Source organism: Pseudomyrmex gracilis, unplaced genomic scaffold, assembly GCF_002006095.1.
Source record: "Pseudomyrmex gracilis isolate BER0280 unplaced genomic scaffold, ASM200609v1 scaffold_10, whole genome shotgun sequence".
NCBI lineage: Eukaryota > Metazoa > Arthropoda > Insecta > Hymenoptera > Formicidae > Pseudomyrmex > Pseudomyrmex gracilis.
The window spans coordinates 1,210,033-1,237,959 of record NW_018020594.1 but is presented as its reverse complement, the minus strand read 5'-3'; the positions used below and the strand labels follow the sequence as shown (position 1 = coordinate 1,237,959).

At 39.7% G+C, this 27,927-nt stretch overlaps 2 protein-coding genes across 4 annotated transcripts in view; one reads left to right on the top strand and one right to left on the bottom strand.

Annotated features, from left to right (window-relative positions):
• Nucleotides 1-27,927, top strand: part of LOC109862899 (synapsin) — a 46,380-nt gene that overhangs the window by 4,706 nt on the left and 13,747 nt on the right. The gene's annotated exons all lie outside the window — the stretch shown is intronic.
• LOC109862916 (metalloproteinase inhibitor 3) lies at nt 14-27,277 on the bottom strand. 3 transcript variants are annotated; one of them, XM_020443096.1, is made up of 5 exons: nt 26,722-27,277; nt 2,949-3,075; nt 2,482-2,573; nt 2,122-2,352; nt 14-1,459 (listed from the first exon to the last, which is right to left on the bottom strand). In XM_020443096.1, the coding sequence occupies exons 2-5, from the start codon at nt 3,073-3,075 to the stop codon at nt 1,235-1,237; spliced, it is 675 nt and encodes a 224-aa protein (XP_020298685.1). In that variant the 5' UTR covers nt 26,722-27,277; the 3' UTR covers nt 14-1,234. The 3 variants fall into 3 exon arrangements, with proteins under 3 accessions (XP_020298685.1, XP_020298688.1, XP_020298679.1); XM_020443099.1 differs by lacking the exon at nt 26,722-27,277 and adding an exon at nt 13,420-13,565; XM_020443090.1 differs by lacking the exon at nt 26,722-27,277 and adding an exon at nt 3,150-3,423.

The following is a 27,927-nucleotide window of genomic DNA, read 5'->3' as shown; positions in this document are numbered from 1 at the left end:
AAGCGTCAAAAGAGCTTGTGTATATCTTTATTTATGAAGCTACGGATTTAAATATTCATTCTAATTTCTCGTCTCACGGTAAATAGCGCGCTGATTATGAATAATCATTTGAATATATAACGAATATATATATATAACGAATATATATATATATAACGAATATATATATATATATACGCAGCTATCTTATATCTAAAAAGACGATATACATAAAATGTTTACGAAACGTAATATAAACTGCGAGTAAAGTTGTAACGATGTCCTAAACCTACGTACAACGAAACGATAGCTGGAATAATTTAAGGACACACAATGTACATTAACAATATAATATATACAACACATGTTAAGAGTATATATAGCCGTGAAAAGTAGGTCGCTCGCATATATGTTTCAACATATCGGGTATCTACGTGTTTCGAAAATTTCTAACACTACAAAGCTTATTATACCTCGTTAACGATAATCAAATAATCAACAGGTTAATGGTGGGAGTATTAGGTTTACCAATATTGACCGACACTTTTCTTGTCCTATATTTTATAATTGTGTGTGTGTGTGTGTGTGTGTTGATGTTAAGCCAGTAAAAAAAAACCTGCTGGATAAAATTAACCAACGTTGTCGCTATCAAGAGCCTAAGTTACAAATAATTTAACATATAATAAAAGATTTCACATCTTAACTATATAATATATATAATTACAACTATTACTGTTTCCGATTTTTCACAATCATCGTTTCTCTGTTATACTTTATCAAACTTTAAAAAACGCAAAACATATTGTGAGGGTCAAGTCGTCATTGATCGCCAACTGCGCATAACTGCGTCCCTTAAAAGTAAAGCGTTGCGAATTAAGTCAGAACTAAACAATCGTTTTATTGTTTTGACAATTTAATACCTGGCGTGTTTTTTTGGTACATGTAACAAGGTGCGTAAATATTTTTAACAATCGACAAATAGATAGCGAATAATTTCGTTGCGGAGAGTTGTCAGTAAATTGTTACACACTCGAACACGTTTCGCGTGTAATGCGTGACTTAATATCGCAAAAAGAACATGTCGTTCCATCAAATTATTATCGTACCACTTTGCCTCTTAGTGACTCAGTTATCGTCGATGTATTCGATCGATTGGCAGACACGCTACATTGTGCGACTTGATAGATTGTTTTGTTGCTTTCTATAAAAGTTGCGAGAACGTGAACGCGCAAAACCCGATACGAAAAAATGTCAATTACGGTTCCCGCAACCTCTGCTGATCGCGTTTACGCTGATATTCCTTGATGCAATTTTTATATGGAACCGATGGTGCCCAGGAGCAGCCGCCCGTGTTATCCGCCATGCACACGCCGTATTTTTCTTGGCAAACCTGGGGACCTGGTATGCTCTCCCACAGGCAACGCTTTCCGCCACTGGATTCCAGCACAGCTCCCTTGCGCCTCCAATGTGTATAAAGAATCTACGGTACAAAAACCAGGCCATTTTTTGCATCCTTTTTCTCTCTTTCTCTCTTCCTCGCGCGATTTCATATTCTCATCTCGCGCGTAAACTCCGAGGCCTCGCAGAAATCGCCGACGATTGAATAAATGCGCAAACATACACGCGTGTGCAATTCTTTGCTCGCACTTGTGTATTTATAGGACTCTGAATATTTTAGAAACACGCGCTTGATTGTACAAAATCAGTCGGAATTTACGTGACGTCGTGGGTGATTTATCGCGTTAATCTGAGTTGCATCGAGCTCGCGAGAAGCGATTGAAAAAATAATTAATTTTACATACGATTCACGAATCTCTCTCAAATTTGCAATTGGTTAGTATTTCGAAACGTGATTAACTTGTTTTTTTTTTCAAGTGTTTCTATAGAAAAAAATATTTCGTAACATACACATCGTTTAAACAAAAAAAATAATATTTCGAGAAATTGCAATAGATATAATTTTTACATAATTTCGAGGTTTTGTCTCTTTCCTTGTGATATGACGAACATGTAATAGTTAAAAATCTTTTTGCATCAATATTTTTCAATGCGATATTCTTACGATCTTAAGAAATTAATGAAAAAGTAACACAAATTTAATTTTGTGTGACTTATCTTCAACAATGAAAATTCAACACTCACGTTACACCCGCAACCTTGTTGATAAAGCTGTCTCAGTCCTTTACGTTGCCTGCTGGTCGTTTCGGCCCATCTTATCGAGAGTCCGCAAATTGATATGAACGGCTTTCCCGAGAAGATTCTTCCGTCGACGACGTAAGTCTCGCCGACGTTCAGTGTCACGCCGCACAGCGCGTCCGAGGACGGGGTCCATAAAAGGTTCTGCATCAGAGCCACGTCGGCCTTTGGGTTGGACTGTGAAGTAAAGAAGAGGCGTATGGTTAAAACCTAGATTACATTTAGCGATGAGAGCGCGATGCGACGACAAACGCGCCTCTTCTTCGCGCCGCGCGTCACGTCTCTCTCGCGGCGTATAATACGCACCTTGAAGACCCTGTTTATCTTGACCTTGTAAGCGATCTCATAGTCGCCCACAGAGTGCTTGGTGGTAATGTTCTTCACCCTCACCACGACGACTGCGACAAAAAGAACGTCGTTAATCGCGACCGATGACTTTTAAGAAAACCGGAAAGCGAATGTCGCTGTTTATTTAGCGCGCATCAACGATCAATATAATTCACGTAAAAACTATGAAAAAAAAATTAGCTATTGATGTCTAAAAGCTTTCTGTCGTGGCGATTGAGATTATACCGCGCTGAATATTCATGCACGATATTCTTTCATAAAAACGTTATTGCATCAATATGACGCTGCATATTTGTTCAATAATTAACGTACAAAATTTGCAAGTCAAGAATTAACAAAAATATATCTCACAGTCACACGAGTACATAGTTACGATATGGAGAAAAAAGAAATGTATAATATAAATTTATAAACAATTTTCATACCAAAATCCGAGTGACAAAATTTGCTTTGTGGATGCATTGGCATACAGCTGCACGCTGCAACCCTCTGAACCGGTGCTAACAGTACCGTCAGCAGCAGGAAGTGCATCAATAGAAGTAATTGTGACATCTGATAAAAAGAATAATTAAAACTGATTTAGTTTCATGTCGCGCATTAACGAGCAAAACGTTTGTGGTTCTTACTTTGTCATTTACATTGCTCGTACGTATCGATTGTTTGAAATGTTTCGTTGCGCATACTTCTGCAAAGCGCATCTTAAATAGTATCAAATAGCGGTATCAAAGTGACACAAAGTAACATAATATAAATTTAATGTGAAATGCACAGAACGCGTGCAACACGACGCAATAAACTGCCATGTGTATGGAAAATCCGTTTATCCGCGAAATCCGGTTACAGGTATTCAAGTTATTCAAGCAACTTGTCACCTGTCGTATATGCAGCGAAAAATAGGTAATGCTTGATAGTCGTATTGTGACATTTACTTCAAAAAGTACTTTAAGATAAATCGGAAAAGTATTTTATATATTTATGTAAAAAAGAAATGAGACGAGTAGAAGGAATATAATATTTCCTTGATTAATTTATATCGTGTAAATAAGTGACACCACAGTTTACTTAATTGAAAATATTTTTTAATCTTTTCGCTTTTCATCTCCTATTTGAAAAAAAACCTGATTAATTTTATTTATAGAAAGAATTTTCTTTTGTAAAGAGAATTAGCTTGTTATTATTTCTTTGTTATTATTTCGATGATTATAACTCTGAAAATGAGTTTCTTGCTCTTGTATGCGCTAACTGTCAATCGCGCATGATGTCAATCGCGCATGATGTCAATCGCGCATAATTTCAATTGCGCATAGTATTTGAAGGTCAATCAATCGATGATGAGATGCTGCGCTTGATTATTAAATATTCTTGTACACAACATGATTACGTGCAAGTTTTTGTTTAATTTGTAAACGACAATAATGATAAACAAACAATTGTGGATGTGACGTTTTCATTAATTCATTTGTTGCGAGTATAATCACAAATTGCAATAATCAAATTAAAGATACAGATTGACAAATAACAACGTGCATGTTTTCATTACAAACTTGGACCAGAAATATTAAATGTCGCGCAAATATTATGATGAAGCATCGATTGGATCCTTGAATATTATCTTAATAGCCCTTGACTGGAATCCGATACTCCATATTTACGAAACGTAAGAGAAAAAAAAAGATGAAGTGGATCTTTCTTTCTCTCGGCAAATTGATGAAGAACTCATTCAAGAAAGCGCGCTAATCCGACCTAGTTTATCGTCGTCAGCTGAACGTGATCTAAACATAGCCGCAAAACGGCATCCAAAGTCGAACACGATCTAGAAACACTCTCTTTGCGCCAAATATAACAAATAATGACTTATATTAAAATGAGCTCTTTGAAATGAAAATAAACATACATGTGCAACGGCTCGACTGTACATTGCAATATTTAATATATGTCTATATTGCTTATCGCAAACATCAGGAATTCCTGAATGTATTAATTAAATTTTATTACTTAATTAACGCACACTGACTCTTCTTCCTGTTTCATAAATTAACGAACGTCGAGAAACACTTGCGATATGTTTAAAATAAAAAATAAAAACATAAAACAAATATAAACGTTTTGATATAATAAATACAAGTCAAGTTACATCAGTAAACAAAAAAATGTATAAATGTTCCATTTTAATTTTTGTCTCTCTCTCTCTCTCTCTCTCTCTCTCTCTCTCTCTCTCTCTCTCTTTCTCTCTCGTTGCGCACCGTGCTCGAGGAAGCGAATTTCCGATGAAATAACCGCCCACAACGACGGAAATACTTGTCATAGTGACAAGCTCGAAATATACGGTAAAACTTTAAACTGAACGCGGAACGCAAAATGGTGATCGTACTTTTCGATGAATATATAATAATATTCCGCTGCGCTCTCTCGTCGTAAACGTCGAAATGCACGAATCTGTCGGATACCGCTTTATCACTCAGAGTCCCGCAAGTTTACGGCGTCAATGGCGTCTCGATTTTTTTCGCGACGATCCAATTTGCATGAAACCTTTGTGCTCCTCTCATCTCTCCCCGAGCAAATCTCCGCGAGATCCGCGGTGATGATATATCGTAAAGAGACAGGGAGACGCAGTTATTGTTACGGTAGACGTATACCGGGAAATATACCGGTGTACGTTGTTGCGAGACCATAACGATATATCATGTTGGAAGCGATCAGTATCGTCTTTACAGTTTTGTTCGCCTATGGCGAACCTTCAAGAGACTCAAAGAGGTTACTATACTTACGGATAATACGCGCTACGCTATATATTAAGATTATCTATAAAAATGAAATTTTCTTTTGATTTGCGATCCGTGGAAAATGCATGACTTTTGATACGCTCCGTGCACACGTGAGCGACGCGCAACGTCGTAGGTGTATACACAACCCGGTAATCATCATATTTTCACGTGCGTTTATGCGAATTTATTTTCTCGATTCTCTTGCTCGATTATACTACCGGAAAAATATCGAACATTTGCCCGCAGGAAAATTGATCGATTGCGATTAAATATCGCGGGAGCAAAACGACAAGGCAAATTGATCGCGTTTAAGTCTCTCCGCCAACTTTGCGCAAACAAAAAAAACAAAAAAAAATCAAGCGAAGAAAATAAAAGCAATAAGAGTAATTGAATAAGAGTGGGAATTACTCGTGCTTTTTTTATGATAAATTGCAAAAGCAAGGCAATGCGAATGCGGCTTGAGAAAGTTTCGATCGATCGAGCTCGTCTGAGCTCGCAAATATCATCGTTATTTCGAGCACACTGATCGCCCGAGGGAAAATAAAACGTGACCTTTCCACCGCAATATTTGCATAGGATCATTCGATAGTCGTCTCTCATTCTGATCAACTGATTGTTTGGGACGAGCCTGGGACAATATCTTGTTTTGAAAGATGCACGTTCATCTTTTCCGATGCGGGTTCTGGGAAAAAGAATTTATGCGCGAGAATAACAACAATAGACAGGACTTATCGCTAATTTTCTAATCTCTTTTCTATCGACGCGATCGACACGAAGTCGTATGTGGTGATTGAAACAATTTTTTTTTCTTGAAATTCCATCGTGTTCCAACAAATAAAGAAATAAATTGCCTCCTCTTGTACGAGAATATAATGCAGCTTCATAAACTGACAGAGAGTGACAGTCATGTAGATATTTATATTCATCCACGAGACGAAGCTGTTTTCCCAAATGAGACGCTCGACGAAACGAGACGCGGATAATCGAAAAGGTACCGTTGAACCATACGGATAATCGTGGTTTGCTGACGCAAGGATTTATATGGGCAACACTCGCCGTTGCCGTCCACACCCAGACGAGTGTCCTCGCGCGCGAACATTCGCCAAATGCGCTTCATGCATCATCATGCAAAACGGATTGATTGAGGGGCTGATGTCACACGCAGCGCCGATGCCGCCGTATACATACATTCGCATTATTACTTTTATTTCCATTTAATAAATACCACAGACATATGTCTGGCCGGGTGGTTCCACGGTGCTAGTGACGCATCGCGATGACGATGACACGGTGCCGCGTGATTCGTCACGCGCTTCACGATTCACTTCGTGACCCCCATGAGCAAAGCCGCAACGATGGTGAACATCGTAATCGCACGCGTGATTACACGCGCCATGCGCTGGCGTTTAACTTGCGAGCAAAGTCGTTCGCGAAATCCCGTGGCGAATGAATGTCGAGCGCGGGCTGCGTTTTCTACCAGCGCGCGCGCGCGCGCGTGTGTGTCTTCTCGCAGATACAGAACTGAAGAAACAAATGTTGATTTACGAATCAAAAATTTCAAACGTCTTTACCACAAATTGTTGTTTATTTAATTAATTTTTCTTTGATCGAGTATATAAAGCAACTCGATTTAAAGGACAAATATTTAAAGGAAATAAAAAAACAATTTTTTAAAAAACGGTGTTCTAAAAAAAAACGGTTTAAAGTTTTAATCGAGAGAATAATGCGTGTTCAATAATTTTTTTTTTTTTTTTTTACTCGCACAGAATTCGTAATGACTTTTTGAAGTGCAAGTTGTGTATCACACTTTCTTCTCTCTCGCTAATCGATTAAATCGACCTTCGCAATATCACGAACAGGTTGATTTCGCCGTAAGTGAGGCGATAATTATTACTTTACGAATATGCGGCGAGTAAAAGTATATATAATGTTGCGATCCGGCAGATTGTATAATGTAATTTGAAATGTAATTTACGATCCATAATGCCTGTGTGCCCGTCGCGCAAGGATTTGTAATCTTCAGATTATAAACAAGCGAGCCGCACCAATTAACCTTAAACTCCGAATGAGATTGTATAGGTGGGGAGAGATGCGTTGCACGTGCGTATGTCGAGCCGCATACACACGTGCGTGTTACATACACACACCTCATATTTATGATAATTTAAGTATGAGAAGCTCTACACGGTCGTCGAGCGAAGAATTATACATTAGCACAAAATTTTATGTGAGGTGTTAATGTTTTAATACTAAACTTTCAGGAGAGTTTCTAGTTCGAAAGCAAACAAAAAAATATTTTACGACGAGCGAATGTAGTCTGCGAGAATTCGCGATCTATTCTTCTTTCTCGTTTATTATTACGTTGCGCGGTCTAACCACACCAGAGAAAATATTAATCTTCGTTAGTGACGTTGCGCTAATTACTTGATGACTGGGGAAATACTAAAAAAACTCGTGCTCGTTTGGTGAAATATTTGCTCCGCGGAAGCAATCCCGTGTGACAGTTTCTCAAAACCTGAACTTTGAACCATTAAAAAATAATCAACTGTCTCGCTCAAAAAACTTGCCGATTTGGCTAAACTTGAAACCCGACATCTCATTATTGCGTCATTAGCGTATCGGATTTGCAGCAGGTATGTCTAGACTCAGCGTGCTGCAACGTGAAGAACGTTGCACCTTGGACTTTCTCTCGACAAAATATCGCATCGCAATGCGTGCGCAATCGCGACGTAAGCGATATAAAGTATGAATGAACAATTTTGCGGGAATAGCAAATTGTTTCTTCACACAATAAGCCCCTACTGAGTTCAGTAAGTTAATCAAATTTAATACTGACAGCGATTGAAAACGTTTACACGTGTACGGAGAGACGATTTACTGTGTTTATTGATTTTGAACGTACAGACAATTGATAGAAATAGTTTTGTGAAAAAAAAAAAATGCATTAAATGACATTCCCACCGATGCCGTTAATTAAGGTAGCGCGATATGTTTATCAGGATCTACAGATACATTTGTGTAGCGAAACCTGTTCAATTAACATTTTATTCCTACATGAAAAAAAAATTACGGCAAAGATGCACGATAATAGGATTACCGTGTGTACTGCCGAAGCAACGACGATGTTATTTATTATTGTGCTATCTAAAATTATATTTTCGCTAGCACTTTCGTGATCGAGTAAGATACATTTGTTATTCCTGTCAGCGGCAACAATATCGACCGCACAACGAGGCTTTTCGCTCGCGCGATTTCTCCGTGTAAACATAATTATAGATTCCCCGCGAGTTATTAAAATAAAATTACAACCTTCGACTGCCCTCAAGCGGCTCAAGCGCCGATGATTTACGCGTGTTTTGGCAGAAATCGTAAACCAGAGAATAACGACGTCGCGTTAGTACCGAAATATTTACGATCGCCAGATTGATCGTCTCTCTCTCTCTCTCTCTCTTTCTCGAGGCGATTTCATTATTGAGAAATCAGAGAAATTTAATGCCGATCACGCGCAAAAGTCAACCGATATACTGGCAATTTTTTATTAGCTCGTTTTAATCGTGAGAACTCGTGTTTTCCAGCGAGAAGTACATAAACGTTCACAACCGTCTTTCGGCATCATTCACTCTCGTTCGCGCGTATATAAATCCCAGCACGTTTTCTACGAGATTTATGGACAATCTCGGACCAGGTTCGTCGCTTTGAGCGTCAAGCGTCAAGCGTGGAATTCCGTCGTTGAATGGATCGCAGAGAGAATTCAGCCGGGCACGTTTGTGGAATTAAACATGGACGCTTGAAAACGCTTGGAAAATATCCCTCTTTTCCCGCGCGGTAGCCGCGCGTTTACGCTTACTCCGAATTGTTTGCGAACAATGATGTTCCTTTTAATCTCGTCCCTCGCATTTCGAGACACCGTCCGCGACACACGGCGCGCCATTGTGATGCGTGCTCCGCGGAGCGAACACGGTTTCGGCTCTGTCAAACGATAATACCATCAAATCGGAAAGAATAGCGCCCTTCACCGCCGAAAGTTACGAGTTTCGTTGTTGACGCGTGGGCGGTTCCCCCGATTAAATTTGCTTGCTCTGCAACACCGAAATTACTACACAGACGAACCTCGAGCTTGTCTACAGTCTACTCGGTTAGGTATTCGCCTAATGTACTCCGCATCGATTTTCTTGACTCACGAAAGCGTCTGACTCGCTAACATTTTGGATAATTAACGTAATTACGAAGTGCAAAGATAGCAATTCTCAAGTAGAAATTTCTAGAAAAGCAAAAATTATTATAATTTATTATAACTTTTATATTATTAATTTAACGTAGTAATATGTTAAATTTATAAAGTTATTTAAATTTGTATCAATCTTCTGGAATTTTTAAGTGTAAAATATGTGTGAAAGAAATCTCTCTGTGAAATTTTTGAGTACTTTTTTATTTTAATTTTTTTTTTTTATATAAAGTATATGCGATAGGAGGTCGAGAGCACTATTGATAAAAACCACAAATATTTTTTGCACATATTAATAATATTATCTAGAAAAACAATATCAGCATTCTTTTGAAAATCTCGTCTCGTGTTTTGCTTGACACTGTTTTGTGATCGTGGTCACAAGCATCGCGCCATATAATCCATTCGACGAGCCTTTTTCGTCCTGATCACATTTACATACTCATTAATTCCCGCGGTCTTGTATCGCATTAACGTGACTCTTATGTGTGCGAGCCGCGGTTAAATCTTTCTCAATGAATTAGCGGCCGACCGCGTCAATCGCTCCGACAACGATTATTCCTTTCGGCGCATCGTCGTCGATACCGGCTTGATTATCAGTCGCCGAGCGCGCGTATTTATTTATATGCATGGAAATCGACCTGACCAACTTTCAAACTTTCAGCGGCGTATCGCAACCAACTCCTTGGTTTTGCCGATCCAAGCCAGATTGTTCGAGTGACCAAGCATATCTTATTGACTTTTTGCCGAATAGATTATAAACAATGTAGTGGTAATAGTTACTTTTTTTTATGGCCGTGCCTAATATTTGTACTTGGAACTAATTGAACCGAGCGAAAGAAAGAGTGCGTAATTACTCGCGAAATTACGATCAAAAGAGAGAATGAAAGACGGAGAAATTTCTTCTGAACGATATTTAACAACAGCGTTCATTTGAACAAAAGAATTAGATTGACAATGTAAGACTGCACATACACAAAATAATTAAATATAACAATTATTTTGAAATCTCATATATAAAACGATCATGATAAAGTAATGCCGACCCAAAGGTGGCAATATTAATGGCCGCAATATCGCGTAACGTAGTAGATATAAACACGAGCGCGGTTTCTCTCTGTTGTTATTAATAACCAACAATAAATAATAAGGATATTAAGGTGAACAAGATCTAAATACCGCGTTCTATTACAATATTATATTGGCGGTTCTGATCACATTGAATTATTCATGCATGGGATTAGCGCGCCGAAGTGCAGACCGCGTCGCGACGTTCACGGTATCTCTCTCGGCAGAGATTCATGAAGCACAGTAATTCCATCATGCACCTAACGAGAGCACGCGAGTCGCGGCAATTACGTTGTCGGTAATTATCATCCCGCAGACTAAATACCAAGCAGAGGCTCTCAAGTGTAATCTTCGTTCAAGTCACTACGCGCATTTTCGATATTCAGTGCCATAAGTTTATCAATAAGCAAATTTGTTGTTTTGCTTTTTTAATTATTGAAAACGGGGTTTTCACTAATTATATTATACATATCATTTAATAAGTATTCAGAAATGTACATAGAAATATACAGATTACGAAAAAAGATAAGAAGTCTTCAAAAAAAATGTCAAATATATGATTACTTCGAGCTAAGATAAAAAATATAAAATATTGGAATTTTTTAAATATATATATTTTTAATAAATCCGATATTGTTACAAACAGATTTGAATACAGAAAGTTACGTAAGTTGCGATAAGAGGAGCGAATATAATTCGGTTACGGAGTAAATTAATCGGTGCAGAATATTATATATGTGTATATCAGTTCTCGTAATATCATATTCCTTGAATGAAACCGCAAAAGACACGAAACCACACTAGACTACGCGTCGCAACCAGACTTGTGAACGGTCATTGTGAAATTGTAACTATGACATCAGACGATAAGACGCGCAAGTCCGCGAACTGTGAGAGTCGTGCCGTGTGTTGTTACGTAACGAGACTATCATTCAATGTATCTATGGAGAGAAGCCAGAATATCGAATCCAAGGTTTCGTCCCTATCCGTATTTACTGTCAATAATCGTTCAGGAAAACTTCCAAGTAGCGTCGCGGATACGTGTATAAACTTAATAATAACAGAATAATGTGTACAAATCTAATCACAATATCTCTCTCTTTCTCTCTCTCTCTCTCTAACAAAAATAATAGAATCCTTTTCTAACAATTATTATTATCTAATAATAATAAAATCTCCCTTTGTTCCTCTCTGTCCAACAACAATAATAGAATCCCTTTCTAACAATTATATATATATATTATTATCTAATAATAAAATATTATCTAATAATAATATTATTATTTAATTTATCTAATATCTAATAATAATATTATTATTTAATAATAATAGAATATCTCTTTCTAACAATTCATATCTATTAATTTAGTAATATTATCTTTATTTTATTACAATTCTCAATATACGTATTTTTATTTTGGATTTATCACGGATTAAAAGTTTTTAACTTGTGTTTTTTTTTTAACTTGTTACGCGCAAAAATGTATGCTAAAAATTTATGGAGAAAAACGTCGAATCAAAATTAATATAATCTAGAAGAGAAACTCAATTTAGCGACAATATTAAATGCCAGCGAGAAAAAAAATCTTCACTAATATTATTTTCGTTTTAATGTAATGGAATCGTGGACACATATTTTTCGCGAATATATGAACGGTTTCGACGCCAATGCATAAAATGCGGACACGTATTAATTATACATTCGATCAATCAGATCCGTCGAGTATCTGCGCGACGCAATCACAACATGACATTGTAAATGATAGTTATGTTCATAAAATTAATTAGAGTATTAAAATATATATCGTGTAAAAAAGCAAATAAAAAACGAGAATACGCGCACATATTCGTTTTCTTTCAGGCAGATGGTATCGCAAAAAATGCGCATGCTTCATGTGTCCGCAATGCAAATCGATAAACCTATGAATGTAAATTTAAATTCACCACTTACTTAGCCGGTTTTGCAAACGTTTATATATATATATACACTTGAGAGTAATAAAAAAATAATATAAATATTTGATAGAAAAGCAAGCTTTATATCGAGTTTCCTAAAAATACAATACGATGTTAGCGCCAGTCTAGATGGTCCTCATCGAACAAATGGACGGCGTATAAGAATGGTGGAAAAGTACACTTTGCTCCTTAATGGGCCGTTGCTTCTCAGTTTGCAGCAATGTCACGCGAGTAGAGTGCAAACCGATGATACACATACACACACACATTCGGTATACAATTTATAGCCCATTAGAGAGCTGGGAATTAATCCATTAGGACGAGTGCGCCGTCAGTGCTAATTAGAATCACTTTCGCGCAGATCGTCCCGGCTTGATAACGATCGTCAATTCCAAATTAAAATCAATGTCGTGCTTCGCGAGAATGAGAATTTTCTAATGTTTTCTCCGCAATGTTTTCATTCGGCGTGTATAAAGAGAAACGAGAGAAATGATTTAACAAAAACTCATGAAAAACAATCGTAATAAACATCTACGAAAAGCGAAAATATTGCTTCGTTGACAATTTGAAGGTAATAAACTTTGAATAAACCGACAGATGTGTGTGAGATATCCTACAAACAAAACATATCTATTGAATAAAACGGCAAGTGTAAGATATATCTACAAACAAACGAGATAGAGTGACGAGAGCAATATCTAACGTAATTCTCGCGGAACTCTGTTTCGTTCGAAACACACTCCGATAAAGCACTAATCGAACACTCGGTTAACGCTTCAGGCGCGAGAGAGAAACGGGAAACTCTCCCGCGTAAGACCTACTTACTGTAACCGGGAACCGCGTGCGCGTACTTTCATTTGTTCACTTAACGTGAACACTAACCTCGAGAGTAATCAGCGAACGGAGTATCAGCGAAACTCGCACGTAGTAGCGAGGAGAGACGACGTAACGCGCGCTCGCAAGAGAGGAGGCCTCTCGCCGCCTCTGCAGCAGCAGCAGCAGGTGTGGAAGAAGCTCCTAAGACGCGCGTCAAAGCAAGACTGCCCCAGTTCCATCGTATTACCGCTATTATATTCCGCGGCCGGCCAACATCCGCGTACATGCGTGTGCACGCGTGAACAGAGGCCTCTGAGCTCATATGCCATTTGCGTGCGGCGCAGCTCTCCGATGCGTGCGGCGCATTCGCGAATGGCCCGGCGGCGTGTCCGTGTTCCGAAAAAGGAACAGAAAGGCTGGACCGAACCGCAAGACGCGCATCGGTCCTCAATTAATCATGACTTTCGTCGGACGTTGCGTCATGTATCCCGTCGGTCGCCTTCGGAAATGATTCAAGAAAACAAGAATCAATTCGGTTTTTTTTTTTTTTTGTTCTTGCTTTTTGTTTGCCAAAAGCGATCACACATGCGAATTATTAATACGATTATCACGAGACTTTAAATATCACGTTAGTTTATTTTGACGAGAGAGGTGATCGATGGCAATAATTATTATGTAAAATGCCAGGTTGCTTAACTATGTTGTTGTAATGATCGATACGGAACACGACGTCTTCGTCGGTATATAATTAATAAGTCAATGTATGTATGTATTCGAGTTGTATCAGCGCGCAAAAAATGACGAACGGTGTGCGAAGGTGATAATCGTTCGAGTGACGACTAATTCGGTTGTCACGTAATACACTCCGGATGCGTTAAAGCATCACATCAGATAGGTAAGCGATTATCGCGCATTTCACGGGTCGAAGCGGGTCAGTTAGCGCTCGGACGATCGGTCAACAATCACGTTGCGGAAACACGATACACACACACACACGCGCACGCACGCGCGAGAGTACGACGCGCATATATTTGCACGTCGCCAAGGTTAAAATTTGAAAAGTGTGTTTAGTGCAAAGAGATAACGAGGAAGTCTTATCTGACAAATATATGTACGTACATTCTGTGAAAAATAAAGTTTCGAAGAAAAATAAGATGAGCGAAAAACTCGAGGAAAAAACAAATAGACGCTGTCAAGGCGTTCTTTTCTATAAGTGTCAAAAGTCTCCATACGACACCAGTTATGTAACGTAACAACATTGTGTTTCCTTGGCGCGATACTGCGGAACGAATAATATTCTATTAGTATCTGCAAACGTGCGGTAAAATGTGACATTTTTCACTTACTTTTGCAAGCAAACTCTGTTCAAGAATATAAACAGATTATAGAAAGCTGCGTCAAAGTGTGAACTTTGCGCGAACGAAGAAAACTACATTTATAAAATCGATTTAATTGCGTGTTCATAGAAATATGTGTAGATATACAAGTAATTTACTAATTTATACATGCGCATATATAAATAAATTACGTGTACGTGTATAAATTTATTTAACGTTAATTAATACACTATTTACTATTTATGAGAACTTGTTCTGCTTGTTTACTAACATTTGAGTTTCTCTCAACGTGGATCCGCGAATAAAAATTTGAAATCGCGAATGTAGAGAGAGAGAGACACGCGCTGTACGCGTATGGCGCGATTAATCATAAATTTGGACATTACGTCATGCAATTCATCGTCATGCTTGGAAGCGCATCTGATAAGCCGACGGTTACGTTGCGTACGGCGTGTGTGTGTGAGTGTCGGTGCGCAGAGTAACCAACGGAGAGAATGACACATCGCTAATATCATTTGCATGTATATCACAGCAAAAAGTAAAGCAGCCTTTATCAAAACTAAAATAAAATCAAAGAAAACTTTGTGTTTCTTTCGCGTTACGATATCTCATAATAGTAAAAAAATATATTTGCACAATAGAAACAAAACTAAAGAATCAATTCGTATTTTTAATAAACAAGCGATAATCAGATACAATTGAATTAACATTACACAAAAAATGTTCAAATAAATCGAAATAAATCGGTATTACACAATCTTACGTTACTTGCCGGAATTTAAATGCGCAATTTGCGTGAGGTACGACGTAATTCACTTTTAGGTGGGAGAACTGTTGAAAAAAAAAAGAACTCTTTATTCAACACGAGCACAGATGCGCGTCTTGACTTATCTGTAAAAAATACTTTAATGTTTGCATTGCGGTATGAATCATCGCACTGTTACGCGAGCGTAGCGGTAAATAAACGTGATGCAAATCGCGCGCGGCGATTTATTTGATGTTTCTTATTATTGCATATCGTTTTATATATCGTCGTAATATGTCAATCTTCATGAGCACACACTCCACACTTCGCTAACGTTGATCGCGGTGAAAGTGCGATGTAAATTGAACGTGAACTTAACACACATAATGTAGAAACTCGCGGTTATTCAACCTTAAACTTGACTACGTACAGTTTTGCGTATATTTCACTTTTCTTTTCTCTTCCTCTTCTATTTTTAATCGCGCAATTTACATGTGACGTTGTAAGACCGCGTTAATGCGATTTAGTTTTTTTTTTGTTTTTTTTTTGTTTTATTAGACCGCCGCATTCGCGACGTCGTTGCACCTTTAACGCGGTATATAGTTGCCAATCTATGTCAGACGTGGGCGGTCGCATCGTTTACGCCGGCCGATTTACGTTTTAATGTCAACAAAACTTATTTTTATCAACGACTCCCGCATATCGTTTTCGTTCGCGCGCAGTAGCCGAGAATGTATCTAACCAAGATACGTTTCTATTCGGTGTGTGCCTTCGCGGAAACGATCTCGCTTCGGATATCGATCACTTACGAAGAAATTCGCGCAATATCCTAGCGATAAGTACGAACGATGAATGGGATCTCTATCGAGAATCTTAAATGCGGTTGAATTATCTACCGCGTTTTCACCGCGTCGAAATATTTTTATCGTTGAATCACGGCGCGCAAAATACGGTACGACGGATAAGGCTTTGAGAAAATTAAGCACGCGCATGAGAAAATATTCACGCACGGGATATACAGAATGATTCATGCAGAACAAATTTTACATTACTTTTACTAAAAGTGAATATGAAAGTACACAAATATCGTCGTGTTCAAAACATCTCATTTGCATATTATTGTAAAATACAAACGAGGAAGAGGGGAAAAAAAAGAGAGAAAGAGAGATTTAATTTGTATCAGCATGAATCTCTCTCACACAGAATTAAACTGGATTATGAACGTCGAAATGGGGTGTGTATACTTCTCCTTATAAGTGATTTCACTTTACGCAAATTATTCTGCGAAATCTGAGAGGAGACTAATCGGATTGCGATTACGACCGACGACAAGAGCAGCTTTCGTATCTTAATTGTTACCCGGACACCGTTTGAGTGCTTTTAATGTTGTATCCTACATTACGTTAGGAATAATAGCGTCGGTTGTTCCGGAATGTTAATCACTTCCACCTGCATTTATGCTCATTCGTTAACGAAGGAACAATTCAACGCGCTCGCATGTCGACACAATTACGCGAAACTCCGAGGTTGTAATTTTCACCCCGTCGTATACTCCGAGGTCGTACAACCGCAAAACCGTGTGTGAAATTCTTTTTTTTTTTCCTCTTTTTCGAGTTGCGGTCAAGTCGCGAAGAAGAGAGAGTTAGCCGCTGCGGCCGCGCCGGGTGTTGTTCGGAGGAATTTGCCATCCTCTCGCTCGTTCCAAGAAAGTCGGCATTCTTGAGAAGCAAATCTGGAGCGTGTCTTGATTTGATAAAACAATGTGTGTGTTACGAGACGACGACGACGACGACGACGTTGCGCGGAACGCATGAAGATGAAGATCGCTCTCTATGAAATTCCATCGAACGATCGATATACGCATGTACTTTCTTCGAAATGTTTTGACTCGTTACTAGTGCTTTGAAAGTGCACAACAGTATTTTAAAATCTCACGAAACACGCGTTAAAAAAAAAAAAAAAACTATTTCCGGATATCTGCAATGTTAAATTTTGCAAAGATGTGCAAACTATATCGACAGTTTGTTTCACGACACATTGATCTAGACCCTTTGTTTTCCCGTCTGGGAACCATCGGTTGACGAAAACGTCATAAATCCTGTTAGCGTATCGCTCGCTATCGGTTCCTCGATATCGTGACACGTGATATATTTCGACCGATGTTTGAATAACGTACAATACCAACGCGCGCACAAGAAGAACAGACGTAGCGCGCTTACTGTGTGTGCGTCGGCACTGGAATAGAAAGGCGGGATATTTTTCACCGGCGATCGAGAAAAATAAAAATAAAAAAAGCTTGCTCGAAACAACAGCCAAGTCTCGAGTCACGAAGTATCGAAGAATCTATTTATATCGGTTAGAGGGGAAAATAGAGCGGCCGTCTTTTCTATTGGTGTCTCTTTTCCATGAGACTGTAACGGTAGATATCTAACAACCGCGTTTGCTGCGTGTACGTGTATTTCTGTGATTTAGAGACGCGATAAAGCGAATGATTAATTGTGCATCATCGGTTCGGTTACGTTATAGCGTCTTATTAAAAAAATTTATTGTTTATTTTACTCATTTGCATTTCTCACAATGAGAAACCTCATGGTTGAAAAAAGATCGACGTTTACGAACATCACAATCGCTATTTGCTCCAGGAAAACAAAATGTTTCTCTAGATCGTCGATTAGGGTCAAAAATCAATTCGCACATTCACTGTGTGTGAAGTGACCGAAGCGCGAAGAACTCCCAGATGGTTTCTTCTTCGTTTGAATGGTGCTAGAGTCGAGATGGGGCATAAATCACGACGTCACCGCGACGCTTGATCAATGGTCGCTTCTAAAACGGGCATACATCCCACCCACTGGCAATCCATAAATCGCGCGAATCATCATCGTGCATTACTACTTCTACTGTAATTTTACAGCCGCGCTTCCCGGAAATTACGTATGATCGACAACGGGAGAGAACAGGGAGAAATTCAATACGGGACGCGCGCGGCAATGTAATTGCTATTGATGCGGCACGACAAACCCCCCGCCCCCCCCCCCGCCCTCTTCCGTACATCGGGAACGAGATTTCATTACCGAGAGAGTTTTTCAGACTTCGAGTAGGCTATCGGCCACCCCACTGAGAATTCATGAATCCGTGGAAATAGCGGATGAAATCACGACGACGCGCCATGCATTCTATCGTTCTCCGCGCGTACCGTTTCTAAGTACGAGAGTACGTGGGCGACGGAAAGCAATTCAAAACACCATTGACGCACGAGTACTATTTGCGTGACTGATTTCACCAGGGAAACCTAAATACAATAATTTCAAATGTAAGCTTGGCTGTTTTATGTTTTCAAATCTCAGCTTTGAACGAGCGGCGTTTTGCCTTTCGGCAACTTCGTATTTTCCAAATGCAAATTTCGTTGAATTTCGCACGAGGTTTATAAACCTCGACAATTTCATATTTCTCGCAAGTTCTAAAATCTCGACGGATTCTCTATCGAGTTTATTATTTCTTAAGTTCTGACTTATATACCGAATTCTTGCAATTTTAAATTTTCTCTACCGCTCGCGTATATCATGTGCTTTCTATTATATACGCACAGTAAAACTCTTCATAGACCGACCGTGCCGTAAGGAGTAGGAAGAAACGCGAGATATCGCGCGATTAACAAATGGCTCCAATTAGCAAAATGTTTTCCCATCCTAGAAAATTTCTTCTTCCCCGAAGCGATGTTGCGAAAGAGCGTTTTATGCGAGAGAGCGCTTATCGCGATTCTCGTTCCTCCTCGATGAATGAGATTGTTGGCCGCTGAGTCATGCGTAGTAGAACCACGCATTAGTTAGGTCACGAAAGAACGCGGCAGACGTCGCTGTCGGCTTTAAAGAACCGTCCCGGTGTTGGTATCACTTGACACGCGCCGCGCAAAAAGACATCTTAAAATCGCGAGAAGCGCGCACGAAAATCTTCCGCGTATTTTATTTTAAGTTATCGTACCGAAACGCTGGCTTGTAAGCAGCGAGGTTGAGAGTTCACTTGAAATCTTGAAATTAGTATGTATGTACGTACATGCTCTAAGATAACAAAAAATGTTTCGTTTTTTCCCCGCGAGAAAACGAACAGTTTTTATCTGCAATGTAATTTTACGAATAGTTTTTCTTTTTCTCTCTCATTATCTGTTACCTTATATATTTTAGTTTTTTAATCTTTAAAGAAATGTATGTACGCGTATAATTGAAAAATATGAATCACGATTTCTGTTCACAAATTGTTTTCTTTTTTTTTTTTCGTAGAAGCTTTATAAAGCGACACAATAGAAACATGTCACTCTTAATTATCGATATGGATCTTAATGTGATGTGTCAGTAATTATTCGTCGTATATATTTGTTTGATAGATCACCCGGTGTCATTACGTGTACTTTCCCGTTTGTCACACACGTACGCACACGCACACAATTACAGAGTGCTGCGCCCAAAAATATTGGTCCTTGAACACACGTACTCGGCTAATTATTAAAACAAAATGCGCAATCATTGACGCGCTTGACGCGCAGTAAATGCAAATACGTGTCATTAAAACAAGCGTTTTATTTCACCGCAAATGAGATACACTGTGATGTCATTACAAGCCATCGCATAGAGTACGCTCTGTAATTTATATCTTTGGAAGACACACAACACGTATGTTCGTGCCTTTCTCCTCTTGCTAATTTGACTGCAACTAATTTAACTCCGCTTTTGATTTCTGCAATCAATTTCTAATTTTATCAATAATTGCACAGCGATTCTCTGCAAAACAAATAACTAAATAGACACTAAACTTGCGTTACTTGTGGTTGTTTGAGGTATGCGCGTAAACATTAATAGATAAAGGGATTGCGCATCAGGAGGATGTATTTGAGAGAGAGAGAGAGAGAGACGTCGCGTCGGCGCCACGTAATGCAATCGCTTTGTGCCTTCCGGCGAACCTGGCGAGTAATAAGCGAGAACGCCAATTAAATTCCATTCCGAGTGATAACGCGCTCCGCATAATTCACGGAAAGATAATTTCTCGCGCGCGTAAGAACAGCAGAGTTCCGCGCGCGACACGCGGAAAGCGATCGGAATGAGAGAATGCCGCGGTCACCGCGAAAAGTGCGTACGAGATTGATCGTACGCATTTGTGGTGATGTAACGAGAGAAACCGCGGAGACCACACCCCGGCGATGTCGCACAGTGTCGCGCTGCGTGTTTCGTAAGTTCACAGAGACTTTAGGCAAGGCCGTCACAAAGCGGGTTACCACGTGTCCTTTTAGCTACGGGATGTTTTCGCGACACGTACCGCGTAATACGATACGATACGTGCGGAATATATATTACAATATTATAGAGACATTCCTTCGCGCACATACGTAGGTGAAAAATGTAGCCGGTAATGAAATTTTGTCTTGGCTGAAAAACAATTTTTTCTTTTTTTCGTTTCCTCTTGGAAAAGCACGTGCGGAGAAGTAGCACGAGTTTTTTTGATTTAACGACCTACAGAGTGTGTACTATACGAAGACGTGTTGTAATTTGTAATGAGTTCCGATTGTGCGCCGACACATGAAGAGAGACGCAACATGCAAACTCGAAGAGTTTCGAGCAACATGGCGCGATGATACGTTCTGAAATTCGGTCTCTAAATCACATACGATTATTGCGCCTGCGGGAACGCACGTATGTACATACGGACAGCACAATAATTTCCTAACCGAACGTTATGAAGTTTCTGGAACACATTGTCACCGTCAAGTTTCAACGTGGATTAACTTAATTCCGGACCACTGCCCGAGTCAATTTAGTCTGTTTGAAGGTGCACAAACTCAATTCGAAGTCGCGCGAAGTTCGTAACGAGATTGCGCCGCACTTACACGAGAGATAAAATTTATTAGATTCGGCTCTATATGTGAAGGATCTAATTGCATCGAACTCGTTGTGTTTAACGAGAGAAACCTGGTTACAAGAAAGGTTATCCTATTACCCTCATCGTTGATCGTCGATAGCGCTCTCTCTCTCTCTCTCTCTCTCTCTCTCTCTCTCTCTCTCTCTCTCTTTCTTCTTTGATTCCCGTCGGATATTTATTAACATTTTGCATGACCGCGCGCGTGCGCGCCGATGGAGATTCATCTTACGCGCACATGGAAACTGTCCGCACCTCCGGGAGTGTTAACGGTACTGCAGACTACACACAGAGAGAGAGCATAGTACCTACGAACTCTAACTCACGATTCTAAAAAAAAAAAAAAGTACGCACGCGATCGCGCGTTTAGATTACAACAATCATTTGCAAAGTAATAAGTGTAATTTATTGCTGAACTCGCGACCGAATATGAAGCATATGATTGTTGAGACATATTTTATAATAAATTATTTTAATAAATTTAGAAAGACTTATATACACGTATGTGGACGTCTTGTATATTAAGCCTTAAATTTTTTAAAATTTTTTAACGATCTTATTGATTAATATTTATTATATTTCTATTTCGATAACATGTGTTTACATCCTTTCTTTGGGATTTAATAGACATGGGAGGCGGGGACAAGAAGAATGAGATTTAATTTAATACAATATTTTTGTGTTTACTTTTATGAGGTTCGTGTTAAGAGACACTTAACACCTAATAAACACTTTTAAGATTTTCCTCACGTTATGACACAACCACTTAACGTTTATGAGAACTATGCATGATTCCGGCATACTTTATCGTTTCGCAATATATATATATATATATATATATACGTGCCAATGGAATTTGTCTTTTTACTACTTCGCACATTTACTTCTACGATCGTCGAATGAATGGGAAGTCGTGATAGGTCGATACGTGACAAAAAAAGGAACTTGTTTAGTTGGTTCAATAGCTCGTGATAATTGTCACCTGTATTATACACGTTCAGTTGGTTAATAAACGGTTAGACCATACATCCGCGTTCACTTTTTTGCTCTTACACATTAATAGCCAAAACGCTCGTTAAAGTTCTCTCTCTCTGTCTCTCTCTATTTTTTTTTCTCCTTTCTCTCTCAATAGTTTCAGTAATAAAAAACTTTGAAAAGAAGTGATCGAGAAAACCTGTTTTATTTCCACGTGCGTTAATTGGAGAGTTTTACAAATATCGGACATTTTTCCCAGCAAAATTTGTTTGTTAAATAATTGATTAAATCATTTATTATGCATTATAATAATGTGCAATAATATACCGGGTTATCAAACAACGATTAAAATGTATTTAACATAATAATATGATAATCAAGCTCTTCTGTCACGTCGATATATGCTAAGTGACTGTTACATGACTGCGATATTATAATAAATCAGCAAATTTCAGAATGCGAAAGAATGACAGTCGCGACAGCGCGAGTTAGTTTTTTAATTCCGATCGCGCTTGACCTTCAGGGTTTCCACGACTTCGTTATCTTCGTTACCGGCTCTTCTGTCTGCTCATTAGCGGGCGTGCATCGCGCGGCAGCGGTTCTTGAACTGCGGTTAATTGTTGTGGGAACTACTGCGGGTACAGACTTCGCGATGTTTCCGGGTAGAAAGACGCAAAAGTCCCGCGCGGTTTTATATTGTACAACGACACCCGTTCATTCCGCGTTGGGAGAGAAAACTGTAATATCAATTCTATACACGCTTCGGCACGTTGACCGACCTGCTCGCCGATGGGTGCGCGAGTCATTAATGGAGCGTTTTGTAACGCGACGTGGGATCGCTTCCTCCTCCGTGCGATCGGCATCGAACGATCGACGTGTGTGTGTGTGTGTTTATCTCGGCTGGATAAACTTTTTGCTCGTACGAGATTGTGAACTGCAGTTACGCAGTCCGCAATCTCTTGTCGCATCTGAACGATATTATCTCTCGAGTGATAAGAAACTCGCTTAGTTTCGAAACGGTAGTTATACCGACGTTTTGTACACACAACGTCGCTCGAGCTTGATTCGCGCGATTAGCTTATGATTAATCGAATTGGTAAAGCGAACGCTACTAGAATCGAAGGAATATTAAATTAAGATCCCACATTGCGCACTTCAACGAGAGATGTGGCGATTCAATCTTATCAGCTAGATAAATCCGTTGGCGGACAGTTGGATGCGAGCCCAGTTCCGTCAAGCATATAATTTATCAAACACAATTTTGCTCGCGCATTCGTATTGAAAATAGAGCGGTATTGTGAGAGAGAAGCGCACTTCGTATTGCAAATTCGATGTAAAAATAGCATGTAAATGGATCGTATAGAATGCTCTTAACGACCTGACTGAGTCATGTCGGAAAACATTGCGATAGTTAAAGGAGAACGAGGAAAATAACACACGAGGAAAAATGTTTCTCATATAAACAAAATAAAAAAAAATTGATATATAAACGAGCGTGAATTCGAAGAAGCAAATTTAAAAATTCATCGAGAAAGCCATCTTGAAAATATGTCGATAACAGCAAGCTGCTCTAAAAATGACGGGAATAAAATTAATCGTCGCGGACAAGCTGAACGTTTTATTCCAAAGGCGTTTGCGCCGGCATTAGCCGCGCAATTGACGATAGCGGTTTTGAAGTGATTTCCGAAGCGCATTCCGCGCGCACACTCGTACCTGCAATCACTGCACTCGATATCCCTCGGTTTCTAATCTAGTTTAGATTACGATAAAGGCCGGTCGTGTCTGCGCGTATTCCCTGAAAGGGAATAAAACGCGCGGAGCACTGGTGCACCTACGTGCGAATACGTGCGCGTTGACCGCTCCGGCCGGCTAGTTGGCGCCGACACCGGCCCGATGTATATCGAAGCAACGCGTAATAAACGGTGATATTGTACACGGCGATAGGCCGCGCGCGCATTACGTTTGCTACAACGAACGAATATAATTCTCCGCCGTGTAATCGCACAATGAGCCGGTCGCGCCGCGAAAAATCAACGCGATCGCGCGGCCTATAGAATGGAAACGGCAATTACTTAACACGCATCTCTCTTCCGTGCGCATCTCTCTACGATCGATCGGATACAATCTCCGATGCGTATTAATGCACAAATGGCATTTATTGCCTCGTTGCGCGGAATAAGCGCGAAGGTCGTATGTGTCAGTGTGTCGCGCGACGATGTTCGTGAATTTATCTCGGCGCGTTACTGCGCGCGTCAATTTGCCGCGAAGACAATTTCATCGCGAACGATATAAATTTAGTTTTGCCAATGAGATTCAATACCGACAAACAACTTAAAACAAAAATTCGCGCTTATCTGCGCGCGAAAACATTTAATCGACAATTTTCTGCAAATAGAGATGTAAATAATCAGAGTTTATCGAAGTTTTCATAACAAAAAAAATGTATGTTCCGAGAAACTCTCTCTCTCTCTCTCTCTTTCGTGATTAAAATCCGCTTTAGGAACACACACGTCTTAGATATACACAACGTGTTTCGCGGGAGGGTATGTGTATTTTGTCCCACGGCAGTTAAACAATTTTCTTTTATTGCGCTTCGTGTAGCACGAAATGCTCTCCGGCGACACGTTATTTCGGATGCTGTGTGCCTGGCTAGAAACCGTTGCCAGGAAAATAGTCACCTAAGACTCACGTGGGAGAATCGATCGTTAACTCGTTGTGAGCGGTGAGGTACATATGTACTTAAGAGTAGGACTAGCTTGTAGAGGCAGTCTCGTATACACCGCGCGCGCTCTCATATTTTCCTACGTCCCGTTTATTGAGATTGCTTTCCCAGAAGCGGACTAAAGTTAGATTCAAATCGACAGCGGTCATCAACGGCGCGCAATTCAATTTCAACGCTTATCACGGTGAAGTAATTGCTCCGAGTGTGGTGTAGAGGACACGGATGTCGCGATTTGCGATGTAAAGACCGTTCGAAACCTCTCCCCCCGAGACCGATTATAACGCACCGCGATCATTATGATTTTTAATCCACCGAGACAAGATTTAATATCTGTAATACGTGTGACCGCGCTGTAACGGTCGTTTATCAATGTCAAAAATTGTTATTTCACGCGACAAAAAAAAAAAAAAAAAAAACCGCAATAACGACTCGCCGCCATCTGCGTCGCCATAATGTCTCTCCGTTATTTTACGCACTGACGATCATTTAATCGTTTTCTAGTGTCAATTGTCAGAAAACGATCCTCGCGATATTCATCCGCGACGAGAGAGCCATAAGCGCGCGCACATGAAACGTCGCGTTAATCGTTACTAGACGTCATTGACGGATATATGTGTTGTTGCGAATTGTAATTGCAAATGACGTCATTATTTACAAATCTCGCGTAAGAGATAAGAGACCGAATATCTAATCTTAAATTTAAACCCAACGTGATTTTTACTTGCAAAGAACTTTGCCACACGCGAGCCGATTTCTTTTGCACGTCGTTACGTTTCTGTACTTTATGTTAAAATCATTTTTAAAAAACAAAGAAAACCTTATTCTATCTCTAGAGATTCTTATATTGTGACACATTAAAAAAATGTGTGACAGTTATCAAACTCGACAATATTATACTTTTAAACTATCAAAACTATTTTTCTTATTGAAAGTACATTTTTTTCCTCCCCCCGATGTTTCTTTTTCGCTTACGTAACATATTAAGAAATTGCTGTAATGTTTGTCTACTGTGTTTATTATGTGATTCTCAACGAGGTTCTATTTATCCAATCCGGGGGGGAGGGGAAGTGGGGGTTCAACCCCTTTATGGATCGACATTCACAGGTTTGACTCGTTTGACCACACGCATTCAGGCGTTCTATTTATTCAACCTGGTTGGGTGCCAAAGGTTTACCTCCACCAATCACACAGTCGATACAAACATGTCATATAGCTTGGTCTTATCTACATTGTATCTCATGTTATTAAACTGATGAGAATTAATGATCTTTCAATTCTTACTTACCTTCAAAGATTTATTTCAGTTAAACATTCTAAGAACATTTTGCTATAAATATTATACTATTATTTTATTTAATCGGACATATAAAAACAATTTGCGCGCAAAAACTTTTCGCGCGCATGATTTCAATGTTGTCCAATCCTTTATTTTTCGCTTTGCGTTCCAGCAGACAGGAATTTCCGCACAGAGAACTATTTCGCATTCATTCCTCTCGGTTATCTCTGTAATCTAATTATGAATTTCATCTCGTTCCATCGCACAAATTGAACTCAAATCGAATAGCTTTCCCGCTCCTGCATTATCCACGATGCATTTGTCCGGAAGTTACATTCAGTGACGACCGCGCTTCAATATCTATGTACTTGCTCCAACCACACTACTAAATACAATGCGATGCATAAATTACCTTTCTCCGGCGACCTCTTCCTGATGCTTCCGCCAAGTAGACTTTCTGCGCCCGCGATCTCTTCTTCCGCTTTTTCTCTCTTTCTCTCTTTCTCTCTCTCTCTCTCTCTCTCTCTCTCTCTCTCTTTCTTATCTGTGTGTTCGAGATCTCACAAATCGACAGACATAATAATACTTCAAAGCTGTTGATGCCGATCGCGATACCAAGAAACTGCACTCGCAACGCTTTTCCGCGTAGTTACGATTTCGATCTCGAGATATTGATCACTTTCTCGCGCGCGCACGGAGAGGAATCCTCGTCGCGAGATAACATCGATCACAAGAAGCGATCAAGATTAAAGAGTAGCGCGGAAATGAATCGGCGGGATTCTTTCTCTCTCGCTCTCTCTCTCTTTCTCTCTCTCTCTCTTTCTCTTTCTTTTTCTCACGTGTCTAGCGAGCTGCACCACGCACACGTATATACGTACGCACGTCGCGAGCAACCGATCGCGCGCGAGCTTCGAAAAGCAATGCAAGCGTGAGCGACACGCCGGGCTCTCGTTCCTTCCTACGTTCTTACTCGCACACGTCGAGTTCCTGGCTCGTGCTCTCTGCTCCCTCTCTCCCCGGGCTTTCCCTGTCCGTCTACCTCGTGGTCTCTCTTTGACTCCCTCTCTCTTTGCTGTGCGCTCGTTTACCATCGTGCTAAATCTCTCTTTCTTTCTCTCTCATTACCCGTATCTCTCTCTCTCTCTCTCTCTCTCTTTCTCTCTTCTGATCTTTGATGCTGACGAGTTTCTGTCCTTGTTGCTCTTTTTCTCTGTTACACCAGCAGCCGGGTAAATGTGATTGTCTTCGTCTGATGTTCTTCGATCTCCCCCTCTGTTCACGTTCACCTCCTCTTCCGTCCAGTTACAAATCTTTCCGACCTTTCCGCTCTCTTCCTTTCTCACTCTCTGAAATGTCTTCTCCCGTCTCGCCCGACTCGTCCTTGTCCGATCGATGCTGTTCTGATTGCTCCAATTTGATTTAATGAGTTTATCTTTTTTGCAAGTAAAACGGAAAAATAGATAACCGGCAATATTTGGTTTCTTTTCGCGATGATTGCTTTATTAATTTCAAATACACATTGCGATATCGTCTTCAAATAGTTCAACTAAAAATAAATGCATTTGAAATAAAAACAAGTATGTCGACTATTAAACAATTTCTTTATGGAGCTAGTCTA

Bases quoted from the DNA above. Each gene is read 5' to 3' on its own strand.
- LOC109862916 (XM_020443090.1), bottom strand. From the start codon at position 3,221: ATGCGCTTTGCAGAAGTATGCGCAACGAAACATTTCAAACAATCGATA. The intron at 2,574-2,948 runs GTATGAAAATTG...TTTTTGTCGCAG, and splicing joins ATTTTGTCACTCGGATTTTG to TCGTCGTGGTGAGGGTGAAG. The intron at 1,460-2,121 runs GTGAGTGTTGAA...TTTGTACCGTAG, and splicing joins AACAAGGTTGCGGGTGTAAC to ATTCTTTATACACATTGGAG.